This window comes from Bos grunniens, chromosome 13, assembly GCF_055505025.1.
Source record: "Bos grunniens cultivar Pamir isolate PY7600 chromosome 13, Bosgru_T2T1.0, whole genome shotgun sequence".
Lineage (NCBI taxonomy): Eukaryota > Metazoa > Chordata > Mammalia > Artiodactyla > Bovidae > Bos > Bos grunniens.
Genome location: NC_141177.1, coordinates 16,166,658 through 16,186,584, shown reverse-complemented (window position 1 = coordinate 16,186,584; position 19,927 = coordinate 16,166,658). Strand labels below are relative to the sequence as shown.

General features: G+C 38.1%; 1 protein-coding gene across 14 annotated transcripts in view; it reads left to right on the top strand.

Annotated features, from left to right (window-relative positions):
- RALGAPB (Ral GTPase activating protein non-catalytic subunit beta) overlaps positions 1-19,927 on the top strand; it is a 93,680-nt gene that overhangs the window by 23,932 nt on the left and 49,821 nt on the right. For 13 of the 14 annotated variants that reach the window (XR_015139048.1, XM_086331879.1, XM_086331874.1 and 10 more), the window contains 6 exons: positions 5,555-5,718; positions 7,221-7,407; positions 10,807-10,938; positions 16,464-16,642; positions 17,939-18,087; positions 18,214-18,430. Coding sequence is in view for 11 of the 14 variants with exons in the window: in XM_086331879.1 (XP_086188005.1) it covers positions 5,555-5,718; positions 7,221-7,407; positions 10,807-10,938; positions 16,464-16,642; positions 17,939-18,087; positions 18,214-18,430 (1,028 nt within the window). In the remaining 3 variants the exon portion in view is untranslated. Of the gene's footprint in view, positions 1-5,554; positions 5,719-7,220; positions 7,408-10,806; positions 10,939-16,463; positions 16,643-17,938; positions 18,088-18,213; positions 18,431-19,927 lie in introns of those variants that run through there. The other variant, XM_086331884.1, reaches the window with a different exon arrangement.

Sequence of the window (19,927 nt, the reverse complement as noted above, 5' to 3'; positions counted from 1 at the left end):
ATAAGAGGCAGCTCCTCATCCATGAAAGTTTTATCATGAGATTGCAGCGATTCAGCCCCATCTTCAGGTTCCATTTCTAATTTTAGTTCTCTTGTTATTTCTGCCACATCTGCATTCACTTCCTCCACTGAAGTCTTAAGCCCCTCAGAGTCATCTGTGAGGATTGGAATCGGCTTCTTCTAGACTTTTATTAATGTTCATATTTTGACCTTTCCCCATGAATCATAAATATTCTTAATGCCATTTAGAATGGTGAATCTTTTCCACCGGGTTTTCAGTTTCTACTTGAAATTGAAAATGTCCATCAGAGGAATCACTGTCTATGGCAGCTATAGTCTTACCCAATGTATTTCTTAAATAATAAGACTTGAAAGTTGAAATTACTCCTTCATCCATGGGCAGCAGAATGAATGGTAGGTTAGCAGGCAACATTTATCTCATTGTACATCTCAGTGTTGACTGAAAAAAAATGCACAGCCTAAAAGTTGAGAATTACATTTTATTCATCGGACTTATTGAAAACTATAACCTGGATATAGCCTCTCAGAAGCTCAGAGGGAGTGTTCCAAAGAGGTAAGGAAGGAGCAAGAATATATAGGAGTTTTGCTGGGGAAAAAAAAAAAAAAGCTGTGTAGCAGAACATGAAAAATTACTGCTAATCAAAAAGAAAAAAGACATCTCAAGTTAATGAGTTTTCTTTGTATAGGAAGATGCAAGAGTTTGAGCTTATTGAAATTATTCCTTTGATATGCATCTTAACTGTGTAGGCCCAGTATTTTGTTTTCCTCTGTCCTGAATTCCCCTAGGGTGTACTGTAGGGAGCAGCTGTAGTGACTGGTGGCTTTATGGCCACAACATTGTTTACTGAAATGGCAGGTGACGTTGCTTGTCCACATCCATCAGAGCTCTTGGATGACCAAGTGCTTTGTAAATAACCAGTAGTATTTTAAAAGGAGTCTTTTTTCCTGAGTAGTAGGTCTCAACAGTAGGCTTAAAATATTTAGTAAACCATGTTGTAAACTGGTGTGCTGTCATCTAGACTTTATTGTTTCATTTATATGGCACATGCAGAGTAGATTTAGCATAATCCTTAGGGGTCCTAGGATTTTCAGAATGGTAAATGAGCATTGGCTTCAACTTGAAGCCACTAGCTGCTTGAGGCCCCTATCAAGAGTCAGCCTGTCCTTTGCATTTTTGAAGCCAGAAGTTCTCTCTAGCTATGGAAGTCCTTAGATGGCATCTTCCAATAGAAGCCTGTAGGCTGTTTTGTCTCCACTGGAAATCTGTTGTTTAGTGTGGCTACTTTCATCTACCTTATTTATCTTGGCTAGATCTTCTGGATAACTTGCTACAGCTTTTGCATTAGCACTTGCTGCTTCACCTTGCTGCTGCCCCGCCCCCCATGTACACCTTTTTTTTTTTTTAATGGCAACAGCTTCTTTCCTTCAGCCTCATGAACCAACCTCTGCTGACTGCAGACTCCTGCAGCTTCGTCACCATTCTCAGGCTTCACAGAATTGAAGAGAGTGAGGGCCTTGCTGTGGGTTAGGCTTTGGCTTACGGGAATGTTGTGGTTTGTTTGATCTTCTATTCAGACACTAAAACTTTCTTCATATCAGTAATAAGGCCCTTTCTTTTTCTTATCATTTGTGTGTTCACTGGATTAGCACTTTTAATTTCCTTCAAAAGCTTTTCCTTTGCATTCACAATTGGGCTTACTGATGCGGGAGGCCTAGCTTCTAGCCTGTCTTGGCTTTTGACCTGCTTTCCTCACTAAGCTTAGTCATTTCTACCATTTTACAGTGCTTTGTTAGATTTTGTTATACAACAAAGTGATTCAGTTTTGTTCACATGCATGCATACACACACATTCTTTTTCAGATTCTTTTCCATTATAGGTTATTATAGGATATTGAATATGGTTCCCTGTGCTATTACGGTAGGTACTTGTTATTTCTAGTTTTTGATTTAAAGTGAGAGACATGATTCTTCCTTTCACTTGAACACTTAGAGGCATTGTAGGGTTATTAAATGGCCTAATTTCAATATTGCTGTGTCTCAGGGAAGAGGGAGGCCTGAGGAGAAAGAGAAGGCAGGAAAATGGCTGGTTGGTGGAGCAGTCAGAACATGTTTATCAGTGAAGTTTGACATCTTATATGGGCATGGTTTGTGGTGCTGCAAAACAATTATAGTAGTAACATCTAACATCATTGATCATCAAATCATTGTAAAGATATAATAATAATGAAAATATTTTGAGAAATACCTAAATGTGGCATAGAGACACGAAGTGAGCAATGCAGTGGGGCAAATTGCACATATAGACTTGCTCAGTCAGTGTAGGATTGCTACAAGTCTTTAGTTTGTAAAAAACCCACAATATTGGTGAAGTGCAATAAAACGAAGTGCAGTACATTGAGGTATGTCTGTGAACTCCTTAATCTTATCACCACATCACCAGCCACACAATTCTCCTTCTGGTGGTGTAGTCATTCAGTCATGTCCAACTCATTGTGACCTTGTGAACTGCAGCACACCAGGCTTCCCTGTCCTTCACCATCTCCCAGAACTTGCTCAAACTCATGTCCATTGAGTCGGTGATGTCATCCAACCATCTCATCCTCTGCTGCCCCCTCCTCCAACCTTTGGTCTTTTCCAGGATTAGGGTCTTCTCCAACGAGTCGGCTCTTTGCACCAGGTGACCAAAGTATTGGAGCTTCAGCCTCAGTGCTTCCAATGAATGTTTGGAATTGATTTCCTTAGGATTGACTGGTTTGATCTCCTTGCTGTCCAAGGGAAGTCGTCTCTAACACCACAGTTCAAATGCATCAGTTCTTCGGTGCTCAGCTTTCTTTATGGTCCAACCCTCACATCTGTACATGACTACTGGATAAACCATAGCTTTGACTGTTTGGACCTTTGTTGGCAAAGTGATGTCTCTTCTTTTTAATACACTGTCTAGGTTACATTTGGGTGAATTAAATGCTGGTTGTTTGTATTTATTGATTTCAAAAGAAGTTATAACAGGGAATGGTAGAAAATAAGTGGTAGGAAGACATTGTAGCTAAGCAGATTCTTCTAAAATGATAATACTTTTAATGCTTTCTTATCATCCCATTTAGGAGACTAATTTACTAGGCTTTTTCTTAGTAAATGGGAGAGTTTCATGGCTAGTATTGTCTCCTCTTTGTACTCTTACCAACTCTGAGTGCTCAGTTAATTTTATTGATGAGAAAAAGCAATTGCATTTATATTAATTAGGCTTTTGCTTTTCTCTTTTGAGAAGCATCAATATCGTATAAATTGTTTTTTACTATTTGGTAATTAGCTTGTTTTCCCAAAAGTGTGCGTAATTCTGAGAGGGTGCTGAACTGAGTATTAGAGTTCTCCTGGCAAATTGTATCTTAGGGAGCTGAATATTTTCAGTGCTAAATATTGGGAGTTATGATCTTATCTCCTGTTATTGGGAGTTTTTTGTTTTTGTTTTTTGAGTCAAATAGTCACAAAGTTGTCAAGTTTCCTTAGTTAATTGTTTTTATGAAAACTAACTCTCAGAATAGAGGAAATAGCCTCTACCACTTTGCTGAAGATTAGATCAGAATGATGTAGCCTTTCTCTTTTGCCCGTCAGTTTGATTTGGGGGAGCGCATGGCTGAGTGAAGAGTGACCCATCATCTAAAACTGATTAGGGTCTTCATTGCTCGAATATACTGTACTTTAGAAAGTGTGGCATTCTTCTAAAGCAGTCGTTGGCAAACTTTTTTTGTAAAGAGGCATATAGTAAATATTTTGGGCTTTGTGGGCCATACCGTAGTGTCTGTCACAACTATTCAACTCTACTGATACAGAGAAGCAGCCATAGACAATATATAAATCAATGTGCATGGTTGTGTTCCAATTTTTTTTTTACAAAAACAGATGACAGGCCAGATTTGGCCCACAGGCCATACATAGTTCACCAGCTCATGTTCTAGAATGGTTTTTCTGAAGTTCATAAGTTGCTTTTGGAAATATTAGGAGGAAAAGAGCATCTTTGATGTTTCGACCTTTCTATTTCTTTTTCAGTAAAGATTGCCGTATTTCTCTTAGCTGTAGAAACTTGGACACTGCTCTTGAATTTAGGCTGTCTGAGTGATGCCACAGTACCTAAGGAGCAGATGTTTCCTTTTCTGCACTGGGCAGGTAGTACTAGGAATGGTAGGTAAGCCTGGGTCACCATTTGGGAAGTTTCTAGTGTCGTTGCTGGCTTGTAAGAGTGTTGCCCCCAGGACCACTAGTGGTATTTTCATTTTTACTCTGGGTGTCCTCTTACATGGCTCCATGAGGTTTGGGACTATTGTATATTTCTTACTCTTGCTTAGTAGCAGACCAACAGATACAGGCTTGAGCCTCTTGGCTTCCCATGGTCCGGATTCACCTCAAACTGAACATGGGACCTCTCCCTGTCCTTGGGGACTCTTGTCTTTTCCTAGGTGAATGTCTCATCATTTCACTCTAGGTCTGGCTTCTTGAGGGGGAACTTAGGGTTGTCATTTTCTTGCAGCTCTGGTGTAAGTGTTTGGTTTTATGGGTCGTGGCCCAGAATCTGAGAATCTTTATCCTGAGGTTGTGATGGAAGTTCTGAGAGCACTCACTTCATTGTCTGGATTTCTCAAGGAGGCTCTGAGATTCCCTCCTCTGATAGAAACATATTTTATGAATTTTTTGTGACATGAGTCATGTAGAAACTTGGCCTCAAGATTTATTTCAATAATAATAGTTACTTGCCTTGGTCTTCACATGGGAACTCTGGAAGCCAATTCACTATTTATTCTTGAAAATCTTAAGGTGATCTATGTTGGACAGTGGGGATAAGGGCTGGGGCTTGTACTTTTATCTTCCTCCTCAACCCTAGCCCTGATATACTAATGTAATAATACTCTTGGGAAAAAATGGTGTTGTGAACTAAACAGAGCTATAAAACTTCTTTGGGAGTATCTTGGGTACCTTTGGGTTAAGTTGCCTCTTTTTTAATAGAGCCACAGTTAGCAGGTGCTCATTTCTGAGGAAGTTGTCTCTGTATCCCATCAGTTTTGGGGACCTGTTAGGATATTTCATTTTTTAGGCTCTTCTCTAGCAGACATTAACTTCAAAGGGATTGTGAGCATTATGAAATTCATGCTGAATTCTTGTGAACATATGTTTAAAATTTTTTTAAAGAATACAAAGGTCATTCTGCTGTGTGAGCAGCAGAAGTGGCTGTGGGTATTTATTTACTCATTCATTCAGCAGAAACCTATGGAGTATCTGTTGTATGTGCCAGGCACATTTCAGACTTAGAAAACCCAGAGGTGAAGTCCACTTTCTAGTATCCTCCCTCTCCCCGGGAGCTCTTCAAGCTCTTTAGGAGTGGTAGGTTTAGATCCCAGAGTGCCAAACTGCATGAGAAGGAAATAGCTTTGAACTGAAGAGGGTGCGCCTAGTTCTGTCTGCTGGTGCTGTTAGGGAGTTGCCTGTCTTTAACTGTTGCATTCTGTCCTTAAGCTTGTCAGTGATGTCTGTCTGTCTTCTTTAGACAGGAACAGGGCTCCAGTCAGACCCGACTATGCTTACAGGTCCTGAAAGCCATTCAAAAACTGGCCCGTGAGTCATCCATTATGGCCCGAGAAACCTGGGAAGTCTTACTGTTGTTTCTTCTGCAGATTAATGACATACTTCTAGCGCCACCAACTGTTCAAGGTTTGTTAATTATTTTTTCTGATTTATTGCTGTGCTCCAAACACAGTTCACTTTTAGACTCAATGAGTAGTAGACTCGGTGGGGATTTAAAATTTGGCACTACAGTTGAAAAACCAATATGAGGAGAGACGCAGTGAATTAATACGTGTTTGATAATGACAGCAACAGTAGCTTGTTCAGTGTATCAGGACAGAGCCTATATAAGAAACAGCTAATGTACCTGATTACAAAGTAGTTATCCAGGTAGACTGAAAACTTAATGACTGCAGAAGATATTTTGTTTAGCAAATGAAACCTAGAAAATCTTAAAGTATTCTATTTGGAAGTATGACAAGTATGTCATTCATTACCTAGCCATCAAAAAACCTTCAGTTTCATGAGTTCAGAGTGTATTTTAAGATGTCTTGCTTTGTATAATATAGCACAGTATACACAGACAATAAGTTGATAATTCTAGTTCCAAATTCCCCTGTTGCTTATTCATCTCTGTATTTTTTTTACTAACACATGTGAGTGTGCTTGTGCTCTGACACAAATGCAGTGTCCAGGAAGAATTTTAGTGTTGAGAGGGACTCCGTAATAGAAATACCCTGTCTGGCATTGGTGATGAGCTAGCCAGATAGGTAGTGTGCCTCTCCCTTAAACAATCCCCATGCCAGGGATTCAGCACCATAAGTCAAGCCATCCATCCCCTTCTGGAGCTTATTATTGTTGAAACTTCATTTTTGCTCATTTGAAATCCTTAGAACTTTTCGTTCTGTATGGAAATCCAAAGTTTGCCTTCTGTGGGTAGGCAGAGTACAGACCGCTGCTCTTCTTAGTTCCCAGGCTTGGAACCGAGGAGCAGCTCTATTTTGGGCTCTGTGGTTGAGGCTTTGTCCTGCCAGAACTAGTCCTTTGGCTCCCTTCTTTGGCTCCCTCTCCCTTGAAGGGTGGCTTTGAAACACATGAAGCATTTTATAGCAAAGTTTGAAGGTAGGAAGTCTCAGGTATTTGTTCTGATTCCTTTTCTTGTTGGCTGTGTGAACTTGGGCAAGTTACTTAAATTTCCAGAACCTGTTTTCTCATCTTCAAATCGGATATAATTGATAATTGGTAATAGATACTATTGATATAAAAACCTACCCTGCAGAATTAATGTGAGGTCACGTGTATGAGCTATGTGGCACGGAAACTGATTAATAGCCATTCATTGTAGGCAGTCATCCTTTCCTTTCTTCTGCGTGTGCTCCTGTCTCACTACTGGAAGGTTAAGATCTTCCATAAGAACCCAGCAGGGTCACTTGAAAACTTCCCATGTGATAATGGGTTGATGTGTTCATGATTTCCTTCATAAGAGCTCCTAAGAGTAGTTTTTTGTTCTTACTATTAAGTGATTATTTGAAAGTTAAAACTTAACATTGCAGTTATTTTAATTTTTTGACCAGTTCTCCCAAATCAGTGAGTTAAAGATTCTGCTTTACAAATAAGTATGCCAAAGATGTTTTCTTTTTGTTGGTAAGGTGGCATTGCTGAGAATCTAGCAGAGAAGTTGATTGGTGTTCTCTTTGAGGTTTGGTTACTAGCATGTACGCGGTGCTTCCCAACACCTCCTTACTGGAAAACAGCCAAGGAGATGGTGGCTAACTGGAGGCACCACCCAGCAGTGGTGGAGCAGTGGAGCAAGGTCATCTGTGCGCTCACTTCAAGGTAAGTTACCGTCATCAACTTGTCTTCTTTCATCCGTCTGGCCATAGGCAGCCTTCCCCTAATTCTGTGTCTTTCTAGAGTACATGGTAAAAGCCTCTATTCTGTGTCTCTTATTATTATACTTTAGTTAATAGAATCAATCAGTTTTTAAAAATAGATGTAGCAGTGGGCATTGTGCCTATCTAATCTAAAACCTTTTAGATTGAGAAAGTATGTTGGAGAGGCAGATGAATTCTGAGCCCTACTATTCCCACCCCCAAAATCCCACTCTAATTATTAAAATGTTTAGAAAGAAAGTGAAAGTGAAGTCACTCAGTTGTGTCTGACTCTTTGTGACCCCATGTGCTGTAGCCTACCAGGTTCCTCTGTCCGTGGGATTTTCCAGTCAAGAATACTGGAGTGGGCTGCCATTTCCTTCTCCAGGGGATCTTCCTGACCCTGGGATTGAATCCAGGTCTCCTGCATTGTAGGCAGACGCTTTACAGCCTGAGCTACCAGGGAAGTCCAAAATGTTTAAGATCTTCATTAAAAAAAAATGAACCAAAGAAAGTTATAACAGAAAGAGTTAAGTTCACCAGAAATCTTATTATACATAATTTTACAGAAATAGGACCATACCATAATGTTCTCGTATGTAACCAAAGTAGGCAGTTTTTTATAATAATTATTTTGTTTTTTGGTTTCTTTTTTTAGCCATTTATATATAATATCACTATTCTGTGAGTAAACCGTTAGGCTTCATTTTTTTCAGACTTTTTTTTTTCATTTCTTGTAATATATAACTCTTTAAAAGCTGAGCATTCTTTTTTAAACATGATCACAATACCATTATCACACATGAACAAAATGTTAACAGTTTTCTAATATTGTTTAGCTTTTGAGTGTTCAGATGTCCCTGAATGTCTCAACTTTTTGAAATAGTTGATTCCATTGAATCAGAACACAGACAAGGTTTGGACATTATATTTAGTTGACATATTTCTTAAGCCTATTTTAAACTGTAGGTTCCTGCTCTCTCATTTTTATTTCCTTGCAGGTTTTTTTTTGTTGAATTGGGTTGTTTTGTCTTATTGAATGCTTCACATTCTTGATTTTTCTGATTATGTCCTAGTTGTTAATTAATATGTTCCTCTGTCCCTTATATTTCCTGTCAGCTGGTAGTTAATCTGACAGGAGACTGGAGACTTAATCTGATTTAGACTTAATGGGAGAGTTAGTGGTGGAGGTGGGAACAGATAATTTATATGTGGTATTACGTATCAGATGGTACATTGGTCTTTTTATGAGTTAATATATATATCTTTATCACTCATTTAAGATGAATTTTTGTTTGTTTATTCTGGTATGTCTTTGTGAATGTCACTATTATGAATCTATTTTTAAATAATACATCCTTTTATCTTGATTATAAAAGTACAATACATGCTTATTATGGAAAATTAGGAAGACATAAGGGGAAATATCCATCACTTACAAATAACCGATCTTTGAATATATTTTCTTCTGCTGCTGCTGTTGCTAAGTCGCTTCAGTCGTGTCTGACTCTGTGCAACCCCATAGACGGCAGCCCACCAGGCTCCGCCGTCCCTGGGATTCTCTAGGCAAGATCATGGAGTGGGTTGCCATTTCCTTCTCCAATGCATGAAACTGAAAAGTGAAAGTGAAGTCGCTCAGTCGTGTCCGACCCTCAGCGACCCCATGGACTGCAGCCCACCAGGCTCCTCTGTCCATGGGGTTTTGCAGGCAAGAGTACTGGAGTGGGGTGCCATCGCCTTCTCCGATATTTTCTTCCATCTTATCTTTTTTAAAAAATCAATTCGAGATTATTCTTTATAGTGTTACCTGCTTTTTTTAACTTGATGTCTGATTCTTGTCCCAGTAATTACATTAATTTTTTCTTCTTATGTAGATCTCAAGATCCTATTTTAAATGGCCTTATAGTTTTTCATTATATAAATGGAATTATAATTCATTTAATAGTTTCTCTGCTGTTTTGATATTTAAATTGTTCTCTTTGTTTTCCTTTTAAAAACTATTGTTGGGAATTCCCTGTGGTTAGGACTTGGCACCCTCACTGTTAAGGGTCTGGGTTCAGTCCCTGGTCAGGGAATTAAGATCCCATGAGTCGCTCAGTGGGGCAGAAACAAAACAAAAAAAGCTAAATAAGGATATAAAAGTAAAAAAGAAAAAATATTGTTGATTTGCGAGTACTTTACACTTAGTCTTTGTATGTATTCTGGTTATTTTATTAAGATATTTTTAGATTAGCTATAGTAGATCATAATCTATTCTAAGTATAATAGATTAATAATTGAGTCAAAGGGCTTTGAACAGTTTTAATACATTTGGAATGTTAGTATTTAGTTAAGTAACTGAATGGTCAAATTCAATTTATGGGACACATACCATAAATTCTAAACTTCATGTAAAGTTATGTTGCAGTTGTTATGGATAAATTATAATAAATTAGTTGTGTTGAGGGCATTTGTAGTATGATGAATCTTTTAAAAAATTTATCGTTTATATTATATGACTATATAATCAACATAAGCATAATTGTGCATGATTATATGATTTATTTATTTGTTATTTGCAGTTATAAATTAAAATTTTAAACAATTTGTAATTTTATAAAATTATATATAATTTGTAATTTATGTTATAGTATACATTGTAAATGGAGAAGGCAATGGCAACCCACTCCAGTCCTCTTGCCTGGAAAATCCCATGGACGGAGGAGCCTGGTAGGCTGCAGTCCATGGGGTTGCGAAGAGTCGGACACTACTGAGAGATTTCACTTTCGCTTTTCACTTTCATGCATTGGAGAAGGAAATGGCAACCCACTCCAGTGTTTTTGCCTGGAGAATCCCAGGGACGGGGGGAGCCTGGTGGGCTGCCGTCTATGGGATCGCACAGAGTCGGACATTGACTGAAGCGACTTAGCAGCAGCAGCAGCATACATTATAAAATTATATTCTGTATAAGTGTTATATACAGTGTTGTGTATTACATACAATGTTATATATAATAAGATGTATTAAAATTTATAATATGAGAAGCAATATTTAATTTATAAATCACTTGTCATTTTATAATATCATATAAGTAAATAACAAATTTATAATATAATCATATAACTATATGAGCTAAATTATAAATGATACTAATTTTTTAAAGAAATAAATACTTTAAAATAATTTTTACAAAACTGAAAGTCCTCTTCCAGTTTATTTTATAAAAAGGTTTTCATTTATTTTATTCACTTCAGTGGGGTATAATACAAGTTTCATCTATTTTCTCCTATCATATTTCTCCTACTATATTTTAATGCTTGAATGTATCTTCAGTTCTGTTAAAAATGAACTTGGTGTTGTGATTTTTTTTGTTTTAATTTTCTAGATTGCTACGCTTTACATATGGTCCTTCATTTCCTCCATTTAAAGTTCCTGATGAAGATGCCAGTCTGATCCCTCCTGAAATGGATAATGAGTGTGTTGCACAGACGTGGTTTCGCTTTTTACATATGTTAAGGTACCCTTGTTGTTGTATTTCATGTGTCCTTACCCAGTAAATGTCTTAGGCAGGAACCATACTATAACTCCTTGTTGGAGTTCACAGTGTGGCTGCTAAGCCCAGGGGTCAGATAGAGCCAAATTGGACAGTACACTCATCTGTGTCACATGCCCCTTCCATCCTGGCAGGGTCAGGCTCTCCTCAGCTGCTCTTGGGCCACACTCTCTAGGGGCTCTTCCCTGCGGTAGGTGCAGTATTTGTTCTCTTGCCTGTTGCTGCCGCCTGGGTGACAGTCTGTCTTCCAGGATTTTGTCACATTCTGTGGGGCCTGAAGACTATCTTGTTCCTCTCTGTGACCGGCAGTGACTGGTCAGTCTTATTCTCAAGGCCTCTCCTCTGGTAGCCTTGTTTAAAATTCCACTAAGGGAACAGCATAAAATTTCACAGAGGGACAGATTGTTAAAAGTAATAATACTTCATGCTCTTTCTTTCTTTATGATATTGTTTTCAATTCAGTTTCATTGCTTCCTGCCTTTCTGTCTTCTAGCCCCATCCTTGTGCTCTGTGGAACTTTAATTCTGTTGTGTACAGTCTTGATTCATAAACTTTTTCCTTGCATCTTTTCTTTCTGGTTTGATGAGCCTCATTTTTCTGTTTGTATATTAGTGATTCTGAATTACTCTGTATGACTTGTTTATAAATTAGGGATCTTAACTATTTTCTGTCATTTTATTTTTCAGTTTGTAGTTTGTTTTTCATCTTTCAGTGATTTTAGTTTATTTTTTTACATCTACCTTTTTCTGTGACCATTTTATATTTCCTTTAAGATTAGAAAGTCTTCTGTGTACTTTGATCCGGTATATGCTCACCTATACTCACTCACTGGAGAAGGCAATGGCACCCCACTCCAGTGCTCTTGCCTAGAAAATCCCATGGACAGAGGAGCCTGGTAGGCTGCAGTCCATGGGGTCGCGAAGAGTCGGACTCGACTGAGCAACTTCACTTTCACTTTATGCACTGGAGAAGGAAATGGCAACCCACTCCAGTGTTCTTGCCTGGAGAATCCTAGGGACGGGGGAGCCTGGTGGGCTGCCGTCTGTGGGGTCGCACAGAATCGGACACGACTGAAGCGACTTAGCAGCAGCAGCAGCAGCAGCCTCACTCACTGCTTCTGACTTTGTGTCCTTTGTGCCATTAAGTTCCTTTATATGTATGGGTTTTGTCTTTGGGTTGCATATTATTCCATTGATCTTTCCATTCATTCTTTTTTTTTATTATATACTTTAAAAAATTTTTTAAATTTATTTATGGCAAAACCATTCATTCTTATAGGAGAGTCACACTTAATTACTTTAACCTTCTATAGTTATTGGTATTTGGTAGAACTAACGACTTTTTCCCTTTTTCCATGTCTTAGAATATTTTTAAGAATCCCTCTTGCCTGTTTAACATTTTAGATGAATTTTATAATCCATTTGACATGCTATAAAGCACATGTGAAGAGAAGAAATTCACAAAACCTGTTGGGGTTTGGAGTATATATTAGGGTAAGGAACATGTCCTGCTTTAGCAGATGAACCTGGAAATCTTAGTGGCTTAGTACAGTATGTTTCATAAAAGCCTTGTGTAAGAAACAGCTTTGCTTAGGTAGTTATTCAGGGCCTCAGGCTGGCAAAGCCTCCGCCATCTTCAACATGTGGCTTTATTAGAGCATTAACTTTGTAGGCAGAAGCCTCTGTATCTGGCTAAAAGATGGAAAAGAGAAAGCAAGGAAAATTATGTGGAAAGTTTTTATGGACCAGTTCCTAAATTGATGTGAATCACTGCTACCCATATTCCTTTGGCTGGAACTCACATATGCCACATTAAATTACAAGAGAACATAGAAGGAAAAGAGAAATTATCAAACAGCTAAGCAATTCTCATCTCTGCCAAAGATGAGAATTGTATTAGCTTGTATTTATATTTAGGAGCAGCTGACATCTTAATATATTGTGGTTGCCTTTCAAGACTAGGTATTTTTCTTTTTAAGAATCTTAAATATCTTGTGGAAGTGTTTTGTACATCTGCATAATTTTTTGTGTGTGTATGATTATTCCTATGTATTTATTGCTGATGTTGTGAAAGGCCAACTTTTTTTCCTATTGTTAAATCTTACAAGTGGCTGTTGCTGCTGTAAAGAAAATGTTTTACCTATTTTACTTTTGTATATTATATTTGGGGTTTTAAAATGCTGTATTTCACTGATTCTTTTTAGATTTCTAGATATAATGGACACATATATTTGCACATATCTGCAAATAAAAAATGTCTCCTTTCTAGTAATTTATACTTGAGTCTGTGGTAATTCATTAAAAGTGTTTTGGTTGCAGTAAGACCTGTATATAAGTTTGTGTTCTACTGCTTTTTCCTTTGTGAGCTTGAGCAAGCAATTTAGTCTCTCTGAGTCTCAGTCTCTTTTTAATCTATAAAATGGGGATAAAAAATAGTGTCCATCTTGTTATAAGAATTGAAGAAAATGTAAAACAGTGCATCTAGTATGTGGTAGGTGCTTGAAAAGTTGCCATTTTTGTTACAGTTATTTTTGTATATTGTTTTCAGTTCAGTTCAATTGCCATGTCCTGTCCTACTCGCTGGGATCCCATGAACCGTAGCACGCCAGCCCTCCCTGTCCATCACCAACTCCCAGAGTCCACCCAAACCCATGTCCATCGAGTCGATGATGCCATCCAACCATCTCATCCTCTGTTGTCCCCTTCTCCTCCTGCCCTCAATCTTTCCCAGCATCAGGGTTTCTTCCAGTGAGTCAGCTCTTCTCATCAGGTGGCCAAAGTATTGGAGTTTCAGCTTCAACATCAGTCCTTCCAATGAACACCCAGGACTGATCTCCTTTAGGATGGACTGGTTGGATCTCCTTGCAGTCCAAGGGACTCTCAAGAGTCTTCTCCAACACCACAGTTCAAAAGCATCAATTCTTCGGGACTCAGCTTTCTTTATAGTCCAACTCTCACATCCATACATGACTACTGGAAAAACCATAGCCTTGACTAGATGGACCTTTGTTGGCAAAGTAATGTCTCTGCTTTTTAATATGCTATCTAGGGTGGTCATAACTTTCCTTCTAAGGAGTAAGCATCTTTTCATTTCACGGCTGCAATCACCATCTGCAGTGATTTTGGAGCCCAGAAAAATAAATTCAACCACTGTTTCCACTGTTTCCCCATCTATCTGCCATGAAGTGATGGGACCGGATGCCATGATCTTAGTTTTCTGAATGTTGAGCTTCAAGCCAGCTTTTTCACTCTTCTCTTTCACTTTCATCAAGAGGCTTTTTAGTTCTTCTTCACTTTCTGCCATAAGGGTGGTGTCATCTGCATATCTGAGGTTATTGATACTGGTCAGAATTTCTACAACACTGTTGTGTTAAAATGACACTGTTTCGACATCCCTCTTTTCTGATTTTCATTAGAATGCCTCTACTGCATGAAATTTTGAATGGGATATTGGTTGTTAATATTAGATAGTTACTGTTTCTTGTGTTCTTGATTTCATAAGCAATTAAAGAATTTTAAATTTAAAAATACAAATGGGAAATAGTGCTGAATTATTTTCAAGTCATATTTTGGGATCCGTTTAAGCAATTAAATATCTTTTCTTCTTTTATCTATTGATAGGATATTAATTTTTTTCCCCAGTGTTGAATCATCCTGCATCCTTTAAAGATAAATTCTGCTTGATTATGGAATGTTGTTCTTTTAATATTTTCCCAAATTGTCTCTCTTTCTGTTTTTTGACTAATTTATACTTCGGTAACTTTAAAAAACTTAGGAAACTTCCTATCTTTTTCTGTACTCTGTTGTATGAAAGTTATATATTCCTTAAGAATTTGAAATATGCCACCAGTAAAACTCTAGTAGTGGAATCTTCTTTAATGGTAGTTCTTTTTTTTTTAGTGGTCGTTCTTAGATAGTCTTTTCCTTTTCTTCACTATTTATTTCTTTACTTTTGGTTGTGCTGGGTCTTTGTTGCTGCACGGGTTTTTCTCTAATTGCAGTGAGCGGGGGCTACTCTTTGTTGCACTGCATGGGCCTCTAATTGGGATGCCTTCTCTTGTGGGGCCCAGGCTCCAGGGCATGTGGGCTTCAGTAGTTTTCAGCGAGTGGGCTGAGTTGTGACTCCTGGGCTTTAGAGCACAGGCTCAATAGTTGTGGTGTGTGGGCCTAGCTGTTCCATGGTATGTAGGATCTTCCTAGACCAAGGATCGAACCTGTGTTTCCTGCATTCACAGGTAGATTCTTTACCACTCAGCCACCAGGGAAGCTCCTACTCCTTCACTATTAATTGATCTCTTCATACTCTATCCTTCTTCTTGAGCTGAAAGAGTGTTTTAGTTGCTTTTTTTTTTTTTGGATATACAGGATAGGAATTTGAACAAATGCTGGTGGAAAAGAGGGGTTATTGTGTAATGATAGGTCTTACTGGGCGTCGGGAAGCGGTGAACATTCGGTACTCGTGATTGGAGGGATCTGGGCAGCCTTGGGATAGGCTGCTCTATCATCTGTCTCTCTTGGCTGTTTTGATCTTCTTGTGCATATATGCACTGCTCTCTTTCTCTGGCCCTGAGGCACATGGGACCTTAGTTCCCCAACCAGGGATTAAACCTGCGTCCCCTGCCCTAGAAGGCAGATTCTTAACCACTACACTGCCAGGGAAGTCCTTAGAGGCTTCTTTTCTCCTCCACCCCACAGAGTGAACTACAGTTCTGTGGATACAGTATACTAATACTAGAAGCCCTTTTCCATACAGGCACACACATTCTTTTGTCCTCACTTTCATTTACTTGAAATTAAGATTCTAACTAGATGGAAAAAGGTTTCAAAGGCCCAGGTCCTCTATAAACCACGGATTTATATTTCTCAGCCTAATTCTTTTGATCTTGTAGCCAGTGGAAGTTCTTTCCAAGTGGCTGGCTATGTGTTAACTAACATTATTACTTTGAGTTGGAAAGGCTGTTTAATGGACGCTTAGGCAGACGGTTTTGAGTGAAAACATAAATCTGTTTTTCAGTAGAAATACTCAAGCCCAAATATGTTGTTTTAAATATATCAAAATGTATGACTTGAGTGCATGCACAAGAATGTAAGCACTAATCCCGATTTTCACATAGTTTTTTAAAACTTGGAAATATTAATACTAAAGTAAAATTTTCTCCTTGGGGTTCTTGTACATTTATTTATAATTTTACCATTCTGTTGCTTAATTCCAAACATATAACAATATATCCATATATACTTTTAAAAAATTAAAAATTTCTAGTCTTATTTTGGTTCTCATTCTCTGAATAGGCAAATGAAGTTTATGTAAGCACACTGCAGGTCTTCTGTAGAGTTGATGTTTGCTTCTCTAGCCTATTAAACACAGATTCATCTCCTCTCTTAATCAAATAGGTACACACAGCCCTGTTCTTAAAATTATATTGTGTGTATTTTATTGCTAAAGAAATTTCTAAATGTATAATTAATTCTTGCTCTCTCTTTTGATAGTAATCCCGTGGATTTGAGTAACCCAGCCATTATAAGCTCTACTCCCAAATTTCAGGAACAGTTCTTAAATGTGAGCGGAATGCCACAAGAATTGAATCAGTATCCCTGCCTTAAACATCTGCCTCAAATATTTTTTCGTGCCATGCGTGGAATCAGCTGTCTGGTGGATGCATTCTTAGGTGAATTTTGTATATGTTGCTGGATGTTTGAAGATAACTCTAGAGTCTGGTTTTAGAGACTATTAGGGGACAGCCCAAAGAAAAAGATGAAGAGATTTGATTGCCAAGTAGTAAACTAGGAAAAATTATTTGCAACTAATGTAATAGCCTGAGTGTTTTTGTTATTATTATATAAATGCTGAATAAATCAGACGATGCAAAGAGAAAAGAATAAGACCCAGTAGGTAAGTGGACAAAGGCTATGAATAAATGATTTGCAAGAGAGAGACGTGTCATTTCACTAATAATCCTAGAAAATACAGATTAAAATGTGTTAGGTATCATTCTTATATGAATCATTAGGAAGCAAATTATACTTTTTGTGAAACGTTGTTTTAAACTGTTTTTCACATGAAAAGTCAGAATTTTTTTAACCTGTTAAAGAGCAGTGATATTTATTGTACTCAGATGCTCAAGTGTGTCCAACTGTTTGTGATCCCATGGACTGTAACCTGCCAAGCTTTTCCATCCATGGAATTCTCCTGGCAAGAATAGTGGAGTGGGTTGCCATTTCCTCCTCCAGGGGATCTTACTGACACAGGAATTGAACCCACATCACTTAACATCTCCTGCATTGGCACGCAGATTCTAGTGCCACCTGAGAAGCCCTTGATTACATACCTGTTATTTAGAAAACATTTGTTATGTGTACTTAATATATTACAGAGGTATTACAGAGGTAATACATTAGTTCAGTTAAGTTTGGCTGCCACTTGGTCAAAAATACCAGTGGTTTAAACAGGGTAGCTTATTTTCATACATGGTAAGCCCCAGGCTAAGCTGTATGGGGCTGCTATGGCAGGTCCACCATTCTCAGAAACCCAGGGCACTTCCATCTTCTGGCTCTTCATCCTTTGTGCACATTCTCATGGGCCATGATGGTTGAAAGAGTTCCAGCCATCCTCTTAGTAACTAGGAAGGAAGAAGCATCTACCTTTGATTGGTCCTTAAAAGGACACTTAAAAGGAGATTTTTGGAGAAGACTCACCTAGTAATCACCCACTTCTCTATGGTCAGAACATGGCCACATCTGGCCATAAGCGAGCCTTTGGAATGTAGTTGTTTATTCTGGGTAGCCACGTCCAGCTAAGTTTTGTGTTCTGTAACTCAGGAAGAAAGGATGGTTGGCAATTGGGAGGCAGCTTGTAGTCTCTGCTATACTAGTCGGTCCTGAGCCTTCACCAGTGTTGCTTGAGGAAGATGTGCTGACCACATATTTTGAACAAGAAGAATAACTCTTTTTGTCTTTCTTTAAAGGCATTTCTAGACCCCGATCAGACAGTGCTCCTCCAACACCCGTGAACAGATTGAGTATGCCTCAGAGCACTGCTGTCAATACCACCCCACCACATAACCGGAGGCACCGGGCTGTTACTGTGAATAAGGCCACCATGAAGACAAGCACAGTAAGTTTTCATCACCATTATTATACCTTATAAAATTGGCTGTTTAATCAGCCATCCTTTTAAAAAGTCCTGCTATTTTTGCAAACTTCTTGTGACTGTGGCTATATTTTTTTGTTCTTCTAACAGGTTAGTACTGCTCACACCTCAAAAGTTCAGCATCAGACATCCTCCACCTCTCCTCTGTCAAGTCCAAATCAGACTAGTTCAGAACCCCGGCCACTGCCTGCCCCCCGGAGACCAAAGGTTAACAGCATCTTGAATCTCTTTGGATCATGGTTATTTGATGCAGCATTTGTTCACTGTAAACTTCATAATGGGATAAACAGAGACAGCAGCATGACTGGTAAATATTGCTCAAGAAATACGTTGTCATTTTTTTCTTTCCTTTTTTTTCTTTTTAACCTTTCCTACCTGCAAGATTAATATGTATCTTAAAAAGCTCTCTGTCTCTGACCAAGCAGTGTCTTGTGCTTAACCCCTTCCAGCTGAACTAATTTTGAACGTTTTCCTACGTGTCCTTTTCATGTTTATTCTACGAGGTTTGGCTTTTGTCTGGTTTTATTAGATACATTTCAGGCTAGCCACTTTTTGTTCAATCAGATTCCTTTCAGTAGGTGACCTGGAAGTTCCCTTCATGTCAGCCAGGATAATACTATTGATATAAAGAATTAAACATGATTGACCGGAAACTTATTCACAAGAAGTGTTTTCTTAGATTTTGACAGCCATTCACTCATTACTGCATATAAATCAAATTTCTGCTTCACAGAAGACTATCCTTTTAGGTTTTAGTCTAGAAAAGTTTATTTCAAGGGCACATTTTAAAAAAATATCATTTGCTTTGTAAGTAAATAAGACTAATAAAGAATTAATAACTCAACCTTGATATCTCAGAAATGAAACTCTTATCTAAATCTGATCTATGTCATCTTACCATTATAGTTGTAAGTAGTGGCATTAGGGTGCAGGATGGGAGGGCGGGGTCCTATAGAATATACTGAATATTTATGACTGTATGAATAGAGCTGAATAATAATAATGGCTAACATTTATTGAGTTGTGGTTACTTTGTACCAAGCACTGTGCTTTATGCATTAATTCTGCTCTATGTAATAATATAATTAATATTGGTTAATTGGTAAGAGAAGCACTTTTCCCCTGGGGTTGGAAATAACTTGAGTTAAAAGGATGCCTAATTGTATTAGATTATGCATCTTCTCTGGTGGCTCAGACAGTAAAGAATATGCCTGCAATGCAGGAGACCCAGGTTCTGTCTCTGAGTTGGGAAGATCCCCTGGAGAACGGAATGGTAACCCACTCCAGTATTCTTGCCTGGAGAATTCCATGGAGAAAAGAGCCTGGTGGGCTACAGTCCATGGTGTCACAAAGAGTCAGACACAACTGAGCGACTACCACACACAATGCATCTCTGGGGAGAGTGTTGATTTCAAGGATAAAACTAATAAAATAGCCATAAAAGTTTCTTGCTTTCTCTCAGAAATAAATTCTTTTCTTTTATATATCATCTCAGAACTAAGGGTCTATGTCTGTTAGCATTATACACATGTAATTATTCTGGATGTTCTTATAAATCTTTAAATAATTTATAAGAGAAGTGGATATAAAGACATTTTCAGGAATATAATTTGAGGTTGCATGATTGAGTTTAGGGATTCCTTGTTTGTTTTGTTCAAATTCAGATACCTTTTATTCTACCATTTCATATTTTATTTACAAGTTTGACTTATGGATAAGTAAATGTATTTATTTGATGACTAAATGAAAACACTTAAAAAACTTTCTGGCTTCTATTTTCTTATTTCATGTGCCTTATATTTTG